The sequence below is a fragment of the Carcharodon carcharias genome, chromosome 9 (genome assembly GCF_017639515.1).
Source record: "Carcharodon carcharias isolate sCarCar2 chromosome 9, sCarCar2.pri, whole genome shotgun sequence".
Classification (NCBI taxonomy): Eukaryota; Metazoa; Chordata; class Chondrichthyes; order Lamniformes; family Lamnidae; genus Carcharodon; species Carcharodon carcharias.
In genome coordinates, this window is record NC_054475.1 from 99,983,978 (window position 1) to 100,000,981 (window position 17,004).

General features: G+C 41.2%; 1 protein-coding gene across 1 annotated transcript in view; it reads right to left on the reverse strand.

Moving 5' to 3' along the window:
* LOC121281907 (multidrug resistance-associated protein 5-like) overlaps nucleotides 1-17,004 on the reverse strand; it is a 252,076-nt gene that overhangs the window by 154,009 nt on the left and 81,063 nt on the right. Inside the window, exon 6 of the mRNA XM_041195071.1 lies at nucleotides 2,017-2,164. Coding sequence (XP_041051005.1) covers nucleotides 2,017-2,164 — 148 coding nt within the window. The remainder of the gene's footprint in view (nucleotides 1-2,016; nucleotides 2,165-17,004) is intronic.

Sequence of the window (17,004 nt, forward strand, 5' to 3'; positions counted from 1 at the left end):
TTCCATGACAACCTTTATTAGTATCTCTGGTAAGCCAAGAAAGAGCGGTTTTCAGTCAATATTGCATGTTGCTCAGGTTGCTGGCAGAATATATATTTTAAATGAATTTATTTAGGTTGGTTTAATGCAGAACAACTCAAGCTAAATGTTGCAATATACATTAACCTGAGACACAAATTAATTATTCCTATATACATCTGACTACCATTAAAAGCTGCCTGAAAACCTATCTTATCCACCATGACTTTGGACACTTCTCCTAGTGTTCCCCTGCTATCAAACAGCATTTGTTTTATGCCTCTGTGGAGCAGCTTGGGATATATTAATATTTAAAATGCAAGCTGTTGTTGGACAACTGGACGGTAATGAATAAAGCCAATAGCATTTATTATAAACATTACTCAGTAATATAATTCACAGTGTTAATTGTGCATACAGGCTAAATATATGTAGTAAACAGATCCGTCAAAGGATATTTTACGTCTGAATTAACAGATCCTCCTTCCCATTCAGGAAGCAAAATGAATAATGCAGCAAAATTGAGGCTTTGTAATTCCAGAAAAAGGAATGAATGGCATAATTAACCAAAAATATTATTCAACATAGTCATAAAGCAGCCACTTAATTTTAATAGAGCAACAACCTTGCAATTACTGATTTCTTAAAACATCCTTTACTAATACAATGGAGTCATCTCATTTTTATCATATATATGTTAAAATGTTGTCCACTGTCAAGGGATCATGATGGTTTTAGTGAAATGGCACCACATTGTTTGGGAATCTCAATGAATTGAAGAGGTACAGTCCAATTTATAATCAATACTGTACAAAAGTAGAAGATTGTGGAAGCACTTCAGTGACTCGTGAGTTTCTTATTTAATTTATACTCCAAATAAGCTAATATTTATTCTTCTTTGGTCTGAAAAATTAACAGAATTCTATCAAATGATAAGAAAAAATTCTGAGCTTTTTTTTTATTTTCCATGGAATTTATTGTCCGTCTCTTATTGCCCTTGAGAAGGTCTTAGTAAGCCACCTTCTTGAACTGCTGCAATCCACGTGTTGTAAGAACACCCACAGTGCTGTTAGGAAGGGGCTTCCAGGATTTTGACCCAGTGGCAGGGAAGGAACAGCGGTATAGTTCCAAATCAGGATAGTGTATGGCTTGGAAGGGAACTTGAAGGTGGTGGTGTTCCAATGCATCTGTTGCGCTTGTCCTTCTAGGTGATGGAGGTCGCGGGTTTGGAAGGTGCTATCGATAGAGTGTTAGTGAGTTGCTGCAGTGCATCTTGTAGATGGTGCACACTACCACCAGTGTGTGTTGGTGGTTGAGGGAGCAAATGTTGTTGGTGGTGGATGGGGTACCAATCAAGCAGGAGGCTTTGTTCTGGTTGGTGTCGAGCTTCTTGAGTATTGTTGGAGCTGCACTCATCCAGACAAGTGGAGAGTATTCCATCACAATCATAGCTTGTGTCTTGTCGATGGTGGCCAGGCTTTGGGGAGTCAGGAAGTGAATTGCAAAGAGTAGGGCAATCTCTAACTTTCAAGTATATTCTCAGCAAGAATTTCACAAACATTCTGACAGCCTTATTATGCATTTGAATGTGTTATGATTCATCGCTATTTTACTCCAATGAATAATTTCTCCCTTATTATCACAAACTCAGTTATTTACATCAGCAAAGCTGTCGAGGAGGATTTTACAAGAGTCTCCTGAAAGGACTTAAAACTCACTGTGGCTTTTTCATTGGCATTAATCTGATCTGCTATAGTAAAACAAATTCCGAAAGGAAAAAATTGAATAGAGGCTCAACATCTACCTCGCTAAATTTCTTTAGTGTTTTGAAAGAATTTTTTTTCAATCCAACCATCTTGCACCTTGAAAGTATTGGAGTACTTAATACTATCCCAAAATAAAGTCCAAATTTTGATACTGTCTGTGGTATCTAGTTTGAACAGACAACTATAGTACAACTCATATCTTAGAAAGTTTATCAAAGAAAATATCACTCACAGGACCAACAAAGCTAGCTAGCATTGTAATCATCAGACAACCAACAGCGATGAAGGCCCGTGTTTGACAAAACCGCCACGCTACTCGCCCCAGTGAGGCCTTTTCCCGACCATGCTTCATCAGTTCATCTTGCCATAGCTTTTCAAATCTGCATTAACAATCAATAGAATTGAATAGATTAACAAATTGGGAATAATGCAGGGCAAGGTTTAACTAAGTGTCATTTAATAAAATTTAACAGGATGTTTTAAAACAACAAAAATGCTTTATCAATTAGTGCAGGTGCTTTTATAGCACAAATTAAAAAAATATCTTTGTATAAAAAGCTTGTAAAGTCAGTTATATGTTAACATCATGTGTTTGGTCATGATGCATGATTCTGCTTACTGAAATCACTCTGAAGCAGCTCTGCATAGATATTGCCTACAAAGAGTGTGAATTCCAAATGGAATATAATCAGCAAGGTCAACAGAATAACTCTGAGACAGCACCACATGTTGCAAGAGGTATTGAAGCTTCAATACAGGGTTCCTTGGCCTTCCCTGAAAATATGAATGATACAGAAGTGGCAGTAGGAGTTATAGGCTTTCCACTTTTCCTGAGTCCAAAGGCAATAAAACCTGTTTGTGTTAATATGAGATAATTTTACAAACTCATAGTTCCAAGTGCTCCACAGAAGTTCACATCAGGAATTTGATTACAGAGGGAAGATTGTCTCACAGTTTTCATCTTAAGCTCTGTGCTGCGAATGCAAATTTACTCTACGCTGTGAGGTTTTGGGACCCAAAAAATACAGGGTGGCTTCCCAAAATTAGATAGCCCAGGTCAAAAGTGAATGGGTAGCCTCCCTAACATTGTCCTTCATTTTGATCAGCATAAAGTTCACATTAAAATGTATCATAAAAATTAAAGCTTAACTTACTGCATCTTTGAAAGACCATCTCAAAGATCTATTGTGCTGTAATAGATATTTATGTAATTATGGAAGCTTTAATGTAATGAAACAGACTTGATCAACATCCCAAACTAAAAGCCCCCAAGTGAATGTAATGAGGAAAGAACTGAGATCTGTCCTTTTCTATGTATTCAGCAGAGGAGGCAGAAGCATATTGGAGGAGAAGAGAATTTTTTGAAAAACAGTAAGAATTAAACATTTATAAAAAGCTTTTAGAGGAAAATCTCTTAAAACACTTCACTGTTGCAAATCTACATTTTGAATTTTTATGCTCATGGAGGAAATGGAAAATGTTTTCCACTCAGGGCACCCTGCAAAGCCGTGAGGGCACCCTATATCAGCATGATGAACTGCCAAGTTAAGTACGCATTGTTAAATGGAAAATATGTCTCTATGTATTCTACTTCAACAAAGCTTCAGGTGATCATTGATTTAGGCTAATCCCAGAGGTGAAAAGACTGTGTCGTAATCTACTCTGTCACTCAGATGTTGAGAAGATATTCTATCAATGCCAGCTCTCATAAATACCTTTTGGAGGAAAAAAAAATTCTACAAAAATAAATGCGTTGCTGTGTTGTGACAAATTTTTACTATGCATGACTGGTTGAAAGCCATAACCAAGCAATTTTGGGGTAAGAATGTGGCATTGATAGCTAATATCAACCACCAAATTCAAGCTGAACAGGTAAAGGGAGAGTTGCGTTAATGTTTAGACAAAATAGACTAAGCAAAATGTAGGCAGTATTCAATAGTCAATAGCAAATAGTTGCTAAATCTTGTATAAAGCATAGCATGCACAACATTCCTTAAAGTGATTTAAATGACTCAGAAACGTTATAGATGTACAGGGTAATGTGCTGAATGAAAGCAACTTTTTTAAAATCTAAAATTGGAGTTCTGCTGTATTAACCAAGTTAAAGAAGTGTGCCCACAAATCAACAGAACTCTGAAGTCATTGATTGCTGGCAGTCTGGATGAGTAAGGGTGTTAATCTCTTTGTAAAAATCAAATTTTGTATTTAGCATTTAACTGAAATTTACTGTCCAAATTCTAAATTTCCCAGCCTTAAACAGAGTTTCAGGTCTGTACTGGGAGAGCAGCTGTAGCTAGTTAAGGAAAGCAGCTTAAACCAGTTTTTCTGTAACGGGGTCAGCTAACTCCTTAGTTTCAGAAGGAAGTATAAACAGACCTTTTAGTACAATTTACCATGGAGTGTGACTTTCAACAGAATGCTGGAGTTAGGTGATTAAGGGAGTTTGTTTTTGCCTTTTTCTAACTTTGTCACCGGTAGGAATTGTTTTTAGCTCTACTACAGGGGTAGAAGCTAGCTGTTTGGTGAGTATCTGGTAAGTGGTAAAGGTCTATTCTATTTCTATGGTTTAAAGAAGTGTACAAACTGGTGGTAAAGTTAATAAAATATATCAAAAAAGGAAAATAATTAAGACAATTTAAGTTGTTCATAAAGACATTAAGAATGGCAAGACATGTGATGTCATAGATGTAGCATATGGGAGCTCCTGGTGGCCAGTGTGATCCAGGGCAAATGGGCTACAAGAGATATTTGCACCTCAAGGAGCTTTGGCTCAGAGTCATTGAGCTGGAGACCAAGCTGCAGACACTGACACATCAGGGAGGGGGAAAGTTACCTGGATACTTTGTTTCAGGAGGCAGTCACACCTCTGAGAACAGGGTCTTCTGATTTTGTCAGGGACAGGGGAGTATGACTGTGAGTGAGGCAGATAAGGGGTCCTAGAGGGCAGGAGTCTTTGCACTTGTCAAACAGGTTTGAGGCTCTTTCAGCTTGCTTGAATGAAGGTGGGAGCTGGAGGATGGATGAGCTGACTGACCATGATCAAATGGGGGGTGTAAAAAGGAATGTAGTGGTAATAGGGGACAGCATAGTGAGGGGGATTAACACTTCTCTGCAGCAGAGAGTGAGAATCCAGAAGGTTGTGTTGCCTGCCTGGTACCAGGGTTTGGGGCATCTGATCAGGGCTGGAGAGGGAAGGATCCAATTGTCAAGGTCCAGGTAGGTACCATTTACTTAAGTAGAACTAGGAAAGAGGTTCTGCATAAAGAGTATAAGGATCTAGGCATGAAATTAAGAAGCTGAGCCTCAAAGTAATAATCTTTGAATTATTACTTGAGCCAAGTGCAAATTGACATTGGGCAAATAAGATTAGAGAAATTAATGCATGGCTCAGATTGGTGTAGGAAAAATGAGTTCTGGTTCATGGGACATTGGCACGAGTATTGGGGGAAAGTGGGATCTGTACTGTTGGGACAGTCTACACCGGAACTGTGCTAGGGCTGGGGTTCTATCTAGCAAGCTGTGTAACTAGGGAAGTGGAGCGGGGTTTTAAACTAAATAGTGGGGTCAAGGGATCAAATGTGGAAAGATGTCAGTAATCTTTGATATACCACAAGGCAAGAGAGAAAAGAATATAGGAAATGATAAACAGACTGTGACCGGAAGTGATAAGAGTACAAAGCTGAGTTTTTTTTAATTTGAGAGATGTGGGCATTGCTGGCTAGGCCAGCATTTATTGCCTATTCCTAATTGTCCTTCAGAATGGTGGTGAGCTGCCTTCCTGCTGCAATCCATGTGGTGTAGGTATATCTGCAGTGCTGTAAGGGAAAGAGTCCCAGGATTTTGACCCAGTGACAGTGAAGGGATGTCGATATATTTCCAAGTCAGGATAGGCAGTGGCTTGGAGGGGAAATTTGATGTGTGGTGTTCCCATGTATCTGTCGCCCTTGTCCTTCTAGATAGTAATGGTCGTGGGTTTGGAAGGTGCTGTCTGAGGCTTGATGAGTTCCTGCAGTGCATCTTGTAGATAGTAACACACTGCTGCCACTGTGCATTGGTGGTGGAGAGTGAATGTTTGTGGATGGGGTGCCCATTAAGTGGGCTGCTTTGTCCTGGATGGTGTCAAGCTTCCTGAGTGTTGTGGGAGTTGCACTCATCCAGGCAAGTGGAGAGTATTCCATCACACTCCTGACTTGTGCCCTGTAGATGGTGGACAGGCTTTGGGGAGTCAGCAGGTGAGTTACTTGTGCAGGATTCCTAGCCCCTGACCTGCTCTAGTAGTCACAGTATTTATATGGTTAGCCCAGTTCCGTTTCTGGTCAATGGTAACCCACCCAGGATGTTGATAGTGGGGGATTCAGCAATGGTAATGCCATTGAATGTCAAAGATGGTTAGATTCTCTCTTGTTGGAGATGCTCATTGCCTGGCACTTGTGTGGCGTGAATGTTATTTGTCAGCCCAAGCCTGGATATTGTTCAGCATACATCAGGGGACATATTGAGAGTACATCAACAGGTAAGGCCAGAGGTTACAAAAATAATAAAAGGACAACCCTAAGGGCTCTGCATGTAGCATTTGTAACAAAACAGATGAATAAATAAGAATGATCTGATAGCCATTACAGGTACATGGATGCAGAATGACATAGATTGGGACCTGAACATTGAAGAGTATATGACAGGAAGCTAGGAGAAAGTGGAGGGGTGGCTTTGTTAATTAACGATGGTATTAGCACAATAGAGGGATGGCCTGAGTTCAATAAACCAGGATGTAGAAACGGTTTGGGTAGAGATGAGATATGATAAAGTCAAGAAGTAACTTGGAGTGGCGTACAGGCCCCCTAACAGTAAGGTAGAGTATAAAGGAAGAAGTAATGGGAGTTTGTCAGAAAAGGATGACAATAATCATGGAGGTGGATTTTAATCCAAATGTAGACTGGATAAATCAGAGGGGCAAAGTTAGCCTAGAAGAAGAGTTCATAGTATTTTAGAGAGGATGGAATTTTCCGTGCTGTTCAGCAGCATGAGCGTACAATATGGCGAAGACCAAAAATCTGTTTTCTGATGTTATAAAACCTGTTTGCAATTGTCTGCTCTGCCTGTCATTGGTGGGCCATGTTTCTCATTAGGAACTTTATTGTAATCCATCTGCATATCATTCTAAGTCCAGCTCAATGGAATCATCCCCCCTGACGCTGGATCATCTGAGTACATAAGTGATGTGCACCTGACGAGCCGCACTTTACTCAGGACTTTGAAGTTTGTTTGCCTACCTTGTTTCAGGCAGCACTCAGTCATCAGTACCAGGCTTTGCAGACATCACCTCATCAATCTTAGGTAGGGACTTGCTTGAGAGCCCCTCTGTCAGGCCAGCCATAAGCTGGAACTGGCATTTCAATGGTTGGTGGGCTAGGGCTGTACTGGGGAAGGGGGGTATCCCACGGTGTGTGGGGACAAGTTGATCTGTGCAACTGGCCTCCAGAAGAAATGAAGCCAGATGGAGATATGGGGGTGTATGCGAGAGTGATTGTCGATGTCCTTTGACTGGCAGTAAGTGAGATGCCAGTGCATTTGTGATGGGCTTGAGTGAGTTTAGAGTGATGAGATGGTTACCTTACCCTGGCAGCATAAGTGAGATCATTCATCCTCTTTCTGCATTGGATGGCCGACCTCTCTTTTTTGTGCAGTGGATCACCACTGCCGTTGCCTACCAAGCCAGAAGTGGTGAAATTTCTGGACCACCTTCGGGGGCCAGAGATGGGGTAGAGGACATTGCAGCAGGTCTCCATGGTGTCCAAAAGGTGTTCCAGGGATGTGTCACTGAATCGAGGCGCTGCAGTCTTCGTGCCTTTTGGGGCCATGTCTTCTGTACAGCAGTCCTGGGCTGGAAGCACTAAGGTGTACATGTGGCTGCTCTTTAAATATGGCACCCAGTGTGAGGAAATGGTGAGGTGAAGGCATGGCGGGCAGATGAGACCCTGCCTGCCATCAAAACAGCATTGTACCTGGGAATGCATGATTAATATCGCAGGATTGAGACAATATAGTGTGAAAAGTCACCATTACAGCTAGCGGGTAAAACGTTCTTTTTCCTGCCCATTACTGCACTTAATGTGAATCTGGGACATTTCCGCCCAAAGTTTCTTAACAGCATGTTCTGGAGCCAACTAGAGAACAGGCTATACTAGACCTGGCATTGTGCAATGAGACAGGATTAATAAATGATCTTGTAGTGAAGGTGCCCCTAGGTAGCAGCGATCATAATGATTTGAATTTTACATTCAGTTTAAGGGAGAGAAGGATGGGTCCAAGACTATTACTTAAACTTAAGGGCAATTATAAGGGCATGAAAGCAGAGCTAGCTAAAGTGAATGGGCAAATGAGATTAAGGGATAGATCAATTGAGATGCAGTGGCAGACATTTAAAGGGGTATTTCAGAATACTTAGAATAGATACATTTCCGCCAAGAGTAAAATTCCAAGAGGTGGGTCCACCAGCAGCGCTTAACTGAAAAAGATTACAAACTTAAAGAAAAAGCAGAATTGTGCAAAGGAGGATGGCAGGTCAAAGACTGGACAGAATATCAAGAACAGCAAAGAAAGGCTAAAAGATAAATAAGGGGCAGAATTTGCCCTTGGATGGTGGGCGGGCCCCACCGGCTCGGTGGCGGGCGGGCAGCCGAACTCCGCAGCTAAATGGGGCTGGCCACCATTTTGGGTGGGTGGGCCAATTAAGGCCCACCCAGCAGCCTGCCTGACAGGAAGCACTATGCGCTTCCTGTGCGGTGGGGTGGAGGGATTCCCCATCTGTCAAAGTGCTGTCTCAGGGAGTCTACTGACAGGTAAGAAAAGTCAAAAAATAGAGAAATATTAAAATTATCAACATGTCCCCCTCATGTGACAATGTCACAGGAGATGGGACATGTTAATAAGAAACACAAAGTTTATTAAATTTTTAAAAAACGGACATGAAACTTCACCCCGCCAGTGGATGAAGTTTCATGAATAATCTGGAGCCAGCTGAGGCTACTGGCCTGCCTGCCAGCCTTAAACTTGGACGGGCAGGGTCTTTAACAAGGTGAATTAGCCTGTCAATGGCCTTAATTGGCCATTGACAGGTCGGCGGGAGGACAGCTGATTTCGCTGTCCGCCCGCCTTCCTGAAGATTTAAATTGACGAGGATGGTGTCGGGGGTTCCTCCTGACATCATCCCACGTCACTTTCCCCTCGGTGAGCGGGCCCCGCCCCAAATCACCAAGAGAAAAATCCTGGCTAAGGAGGGGAAAAATTAGAGTACGAGAAAAAGCTAGCCAGAAAATAAAAAACAGAAAGTAAGAGTTTCTATAGTTATTTAAATAAGAAGAGTTAACGAAGTGAGTGTTGATCCTATAGGAAGTGAGTCTGGGGAATTATTAATGGAAAACCAGGAAATGGCAGGTGAATTGAACAGGTATTTTGCATTGGTCTTCACTATAGAAGATACAAGTAACATCCCAGAAATAACTAAATCAGAAAACGGAAGGGAAGGAGCAACTCTGGAAAATTACAATCACTAAGCAGTTGGAGCTGTGGGTTAACAAATCCTTCCTGATGGAATTCATCCTCAGGTCTTAAAACAAGTGGCTAGTGAGACAGTTGATAGATTGGTTTTAATTTTCTCAAATTCAGGGGTGATTCCATTAGATTTGAACAATGGAGTTGGTATCTTCCAAAAGTTGGGAAAGGGAGGAAAGACAAAGCAGGAAACTACAGGCTAGTTAGCTTAACAACTGTCATAGGGAAAATGTTGGAAGCTATGGTGTCATAGCAGGGCACTTAGAAAAATTCAAGGTAATCGGGCAGAGTCAACATGGTTTTCTGAAAGGGAAATCATGTTTAACCAATTTATTGGACTTCTTTGAAGTAACTTATGCTGTGGATAAAGGGGAACCAGTGTATATACTGTACTTGGATTTCCAGAAGGCATTTGATAATTTGTCGCATCAAAGGTTACTGTGGAAAATAAAAGCTTCTGGTGTAGGGTGTAACATATTGGCATGGATAGAAGATTGGCTGGCTAACAGGAAACAGTCGGCATAAATAGGTCTTTTTCTGGTTAGCAAAATGTGACAAGTGTTGTGCCACAGGGATCAGCGCTGGGGTCTCAACTTTTTACAATTTATATAAGTGACTTGGATGAAGGGACCAAAGGAATGGTTGCTTAATTTGCTGATATCACAAAGATAAGTGAGCTGTGAAGAGGACATAAGAAGGCTACAAAGGGATATAGTTGGGCTGAGTGGACAAAGATCTGGCAAATGAGGTATAATGTGGGGAAAATGTTAAATTGTCCATTTTGGCAGGAAGAATAAAAACATATTATCTAAATGATGAGAGATTGCTGAGCTTTGAAATTCAGAGGGATCTGGGTGTCCTAGTGCATGAATCGCAAAAGCCTAGTATGCAAGTAATTAGAAAAGCTAATAGAATTTTATCTGAGGAGTCATGGACTCGAAACATTAACTCTTGTCTGTCTCTCAACAGATGTTATTAGACCTACTGAGCTTTTCCAGCATTTTCAGTTTGTTTCAGAATTTTATCGTTTTATTATGAGGGGTATTAACTTCAAAAGAGGGGAGGTTATGCTTCAGTTGTACAGGTATTAGTGAGACAACATCTGGAGCACTATGTATAGTACTGGTCTCCTCTATTTAAATAATGGAAATGCATTAGAAGCAGTCCAGAGGAGATTTACTAGACTAATACCAGGAATGGGCAGGTTGTCTTATGGAAAGGTTGGACAGGCTAGGCTGGTCTCTGCTGGAATTTAGAGTAAGAGGCAATTTGATTGAAACATAAGATTTTGAGGGGTCTTGCCAAGGTGGATGTGGAGAGGATGTTTCCTCTTGTGAGAGAATCTAGAACTAGGGGTCACTGTTTAAAAATAAGAGGTCACCCATTTAAGAGATGAGCAGAACTTTTTTCCGAGGGTCGTGAGCCTTTGGGGCGCTCTTTCTCAAAAGGTGATGAAAGCTGTGTTTTTGAATATTTTTAAGGCAGATGTAGGTAGATTCTTGATCAGCAAGAGGGTGAAACATTATCGGGGGAGATGGAAATGTGGAGTTGAGGTTACAAACAGATCAGCCATGATCTTACTGAATGGCAGAGTGGGCTCTAGGGGCCGAGTGGCCTACTCTTGTTCCTAATTCATTTTTCGTATGTTCAAAACCTCAGTTTAAATGTGCTTTGTAGGAAATTAGTAAGCTCAAAAGACCTCTGCACTCATTCACTGTAAATTTTCATTCAGAATGTTGAAGTAACTGAATAAATAAAATCCCAAGGTCTCAATGTTAAGCCCTGAAACCAGACACATGGATCACAATGCACAATTAACTGATGCCCAATGACTGCAATGCAGGCAGCACGTGAATTTGGTGTTGCCTGCTGTTTTGTGATTGCAGTGTCTAGCCAGCACTGATTGCATGAGGAAGGGGCCAATATTGTGAACAGCTAGCTATCAGCTCTTAAATGGGAGATGTATTATGGCTGAAGCAGGTGCTGGAAGCCCTTTGAGCTGGAGCTCACCAAAATTGGGTCGAGTGTGACTTGCCCTAAAAGTGTGGATGTGTGCCACAGATGTCATTTAGATACCAGACTACACCTACAGTACCCAAACAGTGGATGCTAACAATCTGAATTGTGTGCTGCTGCTGTTATTTTATGGTAAATGCAAAAAACCTGCCCAAAACAGTAGTAAATCTTTCACAATATATTTCTGGAAAATGTAGCCTAGGTAAGGGAGATAATTATTAACTAATATTAATGCAGCTATCTGGGCATTACAGAAACAAAACTCCTATGTTTTATGCATACAGTTCATTGCTGCCTGGCTAACACATTCCACCTTAACCTGGTCTACCTGTAAGCAGGTAAAATCTATCAAGTCAACACTCATTCATAAAATTAATCATTAGCTGGCTAGCAGGCGCAATCTTTGTGCTACCCTGGTCCACTCTCAAAAACCAACAAACAATTATTTGGGCCATATTTATTAACAGCACCTGGCCTGCTAACCCACTATTTAAGGCTACATTTATTTGTATAGTTTATTCAATTACTCAGTTGTCTTCTGGCCTGTTATTCTTGAAACATGTATTTAGGTGTTCATACCATGTCTGAAAATTAAATGTGGCCTTCATTTTTAAAGGATTATATAATATCATAAGATATTCTTAATGGCAGGTTGTAATCACAGCTGGAGAGTAGATTTTTAGAGATTGGCAGATTGAAAGGTTAATAGATGGTTTAGTCCTTAAGTTTATAAGGACATGATCTAATCTGAGGAAAAGCAGCTCAAAGGGTTGGATAAGGGACAGAGGGTTATACTTGAAACAAATATTTGCAGCCTGACCTATTTCAGAATGGTCTTGATCTGGGGTGGTCACCCCATCAAATTTCAGACCAGTTTGTTGCCCCTTTGGCACATCGGTACATACCCTACCCACTTCAGTCTATCATACCTGGCCTGGAAGTGTTCCATCTGTTTATCTGGCAATTATACGTGAGACTAAAATTGTATTAAAATAGACAACACTCCTGAATATTTGAAAAATACTAAGTCAGCAATTACTTGCATAACAGCTTATAAATGGTGCTTGGAGTCTACAAGGAATGCAGCACAAAAAAATTCTGTAGAAGCAGAATGTCATTTACATTTTCAATTTTTTATTGTAGATTTTTGTGTAATATGTAGTCTAGCTTGTAGTTGCTTTGCTATTTGGATTGTAAAGCATTGTCTCTGTAATCTTGATGTTGAAGTTATTCCTCAACGTTGCAGGTTTTTTAAAGATGGGTGTAAATATAGATAATAAAGGACAGCAGCAGAAGAAACACAGCAGGGGACAGAAGAGGCAATGCAACCCCCTTAGTACTGTACTGAAGTGCAGCCTAGTTTGTGGTCAAGTCTCTGGAGTGGGACTTAAATTAGTAGGCTCATGACAATGTCATGACCCACGACAATTCGATTCAAAGGTGTGTTTTACACTAGAAAATAAACTCCTCCACATAATTCTACTTGTGAATCACCATGGCAGAAGCAAGTTTTCTCCACATACAAGTTCCCAAGATCTTGTCTTTATTTCCAGTGAGCAGCCTCAAATGCTCAGGAAGCTTTGATTGTCTGAATGAGATATCTCACTATAATTAATAATCATTTTTTCTGTAGCTTTTAAATTTTACTCAACTGGACTTTATTTGTTTCTTGCATCTAGTTTAAAAACCAATTTCTCCTAGGATCAATTAGTTGTGCTAAGGAGAATTTACTGACCTGGCTGACTTGTGATAAACGCAAATTTGTTGGCAAACTAAATATGATGATAACAAAAATCCCAAGCATACTGTTACAAAGGAACAGTGTGATTCCAAGATGAGAGCAAAATAACTGCAGGGTATTGTATACACACCTAGGAAAAGCATCTGAAAACTGAGTATCTACCAGCATGAAAAGGTTTCATACAGAACAGCTAATATGTCCCCAGCCAATCCTTCCCCAGAAAATGTGGGTTCCAGCCAGACAATTTAATTCTATATGAATGAATTCAGCCTACACCCACTTGTTGCAGAAATGACAATCTCAAATGTGCTAAGGAACCATGGGCTGTAACCTCTGTCTTGCGTCAAAGTGCTGGCCCGCAGAAATTGGAAGAAATAAATACCTACTTAGCTGGTCTTGAAAATTATGTTGACACTTCTGTTCACTGGAGCTGCTTAAGAACTACATTGAAAGACTCCTTGCAGGCCCCAGCAAAATCTAGCTGCAGCATATTCAAGAAGGCCGCACCCCTTTTTTTAACAGCACTAGCTGCTGTAAAACAGATGTTTTTAAAGGGTCAGGGAAATTGACAGGCCAGGTTGAAGGTAAGTGGATAGGATTTGGGGGTGGGATAGGGGGCGTATGGGATCAGTCTGGGTCTTTGCAATAGTTGCTCAGAAGTTAGAGGTTTTAATTCTTACTTTTCCTGAGTAACTATTGGTACAACCCCGATGGAACCATCCAAAGTTTGCAATTTAAACCACATTTTCGGATAGTTCCCAGTGCAGTGCATTGGTCCAGAGAAAGTGTACACTCCTGGGCAATTGCTATGCAAACCTTTACCTGGGAACCTCCCAGAGGGATTCCCTAAATCTGATGCTGGGGAAGCGCAAGTTACAGGCCCATATATTATTAGATCTGCTGTAGATAACTATTGGGTTTAGTGAGCATCTTTAGCGAGGTGACTCAATGCACCATAGCACAACACAAGATAATATTATATTCCTGTGATCTGGGCTCCATGTTTGTGCCTTTCTCAGAAATGCTTTTTGATTTTTCAGACCAAGCAACAGCTTTGAGATGAAGCCTAATGGGGATGTTGATTTAGTAGTTTAACTACCTTTCATCTCAAGGCCTCTTTTCCAAAGTTGTAAATAAAAACCCAACATTAAAAGTAACTGTTTATAACTTCCATTGTCAAAAAAGGCCATAAAATGCCAAAATGTGATAAAAAAGTTGAGCAGTTTAATACATTTTATTAGATAGAGTTCTTTGAGAATGTAAGGAGCAGGGCAGATAAACCAGATATAGTATTTGGATTTCCAAAAGGCATTTGATAAGGTGCCACATAGGTAAGAGCTCAAGGTGTTGGGGGTAACATGTTTGCATGGATAGAGGATTGGCTAACTAACAGAAACAGACTGTTGCAATAGAGGGGGTATTTTAAGGTGGTAAGCTAATTAGTGGGGTGCTATAGGGATCAGTGCAGGAAATTTGACTATTTACAATCTATATTAATGTCTTGGATGACAAGGCAGAGTATGTTGTAGCTAAATTTGCTCATGATGCATGGGTAGGAAAACATGTTCTGAGGACACAAAAGCTGGAATGTTGGCACACCACCTGCTGGAACCAATGGGTCCAAACATGTGCAGATGAACAGTGGAACTCTGGATAGAATTTTACTGCCAGCAGCCAATTAAAAGGCTGCTGCTGGGACTGTCGTTCCAATGAGGACAGCAGTCTGCCTCAGTCAGAGGACCAGTAGCTCAGCAGTACCACATGGTGGGGAGGTGCCATTTACACACCCCAAGCATTTTATTGGTGTCTAAAGCAGTTGTTACTAGGCCAGTTAATTGGTTTGACTGGCTGCCCACCATCAATTGTTGCCAGACCTGACTTTTGAAATATCCCATGGCAGATGGTAGGTTCCCTCCCAATGTCATTTTACCATCTCCTGCCTCCAGAAAGGTTATAGATTGGCTAAGTGAGTGGGCAAAAAATTGGCAGCTTGGCTAAAATGTGAGGATATCCCCCTTGATAGGAAGCATAGAAAAGTAAGATATTATTTAAAAGGAGAGACATAATGCTGCGATAGAGAGATATGGGTGCCCTTGAATGGATCGTGTTCACAGGGACACTATGTACAAGTCTCTAGATAAAGGGAGAAAAATGTGCCCAACATCGCCCTCATCCTGATGGCCACCTTTGTGTGTGGCTGCATCAAGCTGTGCATAGACCCTCAGTATGCGAACACCCATGTCGCTATGTGCTGAGGTTCTATCTGTCTCCAGTGTTGTGAAGGATGAGTCTGGCCATGCTGCTGCAGAACGCTCCAAGTAGTTGGACCATGCTGTACCACTTGTTCCTCGTGGAAAAATTTATGCAGAGAAACACCTTTAACCACAAGTCCATCAGGCAGTGGTCGGCATGTAACGTCCTAGACGCCCTGTGTGAAAAGGAGATGGTAGATCCTGTCAAATAGTTCCCCGAACAGACTGTCAAAGTCATTTGGCAGAACGCCTCATCGCCAGAATGTTCCAACAAGCACCAAGGTGTAGCTTGGCTGATGGTGAAAGGCCCTCCACATAGGAACCTTCCTACACACCAGGAGTTTCACCCCCTCTGCACATTGCCCTTGAGGTGGCTGTGGTGGGGAAGAGACCATTCATCTCCTTGTGGATGTGCCTTTGCAAAGAAGGTCTGGAGAGGGAGATGCAGTGGTTTTTGTCAAGGTTTATCCTGAGCAGTGCGGTGACACAGGACTCTGCTCTACAGGCTGTTTTCAGGGACGCACACCTAGTCAAACATCAACTGCAGCTGGAGAATCATCAACTCATGAAAGACGCTCTTTGGTCTGCCCAAAACTTGGTCTTCCAGTACAAGGGGTTGTCCCTGACTGTGTTGCAGACTAGCACATTCCAAGGTCCAGGACTATGTGCAGAGGGATGCACTAAATCTTGGGGCAGCCACCACAAAGGTGCAATGAGGAAAGGTTGCTGTCTAAGATTTTTCTGCCATTGTGCATCGAGGGGCTGGAAATTGTATAGACCCCTCAGGCTGTATGACTCAGAAGGAATATATGCCGTGAATACATACTAAATGTTTCATAATTGTATTGAAGCACCTGCAGAGTGCAACGTGATCCTTATAGATACCATTGCACTGTCTGTAATGACCATATTGAAATGACTGTGATGTTCACAGATCACAAGGAGTGTGAGGACAATCAATGTGGAAAAGTTGAATATGATTGCACTTCTTGTGATGACCATTTAGAAATGTTTTATAATGTTCTTTCAGATATTTTATGAATAAATGTGCATTAAAGACGAAAAGTTAGCATGCAGATACAGCATGCAAATGGAATGTTGGCCTTTACTGCAAGGGGTTTGGCATATTAAAGTAAGGAAGTCCTGTTACAATTGTACAGGGCATTGGTGAGACCAACCTAGAATACTACTTACAGTTTTAATCTCTTTATTTAAATAGGGATATAGTTGTGTTGAAGGTAGTTCAGAAGGTTCACTGAGTTTATTCTTGGCATGAAAGGGTTAGTCTTCTGAGGAAAGGTTGGCTGCAGTTTATAAGAATGAAGGGATCTTACTGAAACATATTCAGAGAGGGCTTGACAGGGTAGATGCTGAGAAGATGTTTTCCCTTGTTGGGGAATCTAGAACCAAGGGGCATGCTTTCAGAATAAGGGCTTGCCTATTTAAGATGGAGATGAGGCAGAATTTCATCTCTCAGAATTGTGAATCTTTTGAATTGTCTATCTCTGCCCCAGACTGCTGTGGGGGTTAAGTCATTGAATATATTCAAGGCTGAGCCTTGATTATTGAACCATAGGGGAAATTGGTTTATGGGGAACAGGCAGGAAAGTGGAGTTGAGACCAAGATCCAGATCAATCATGATCTTATTAAGTGGTGAAG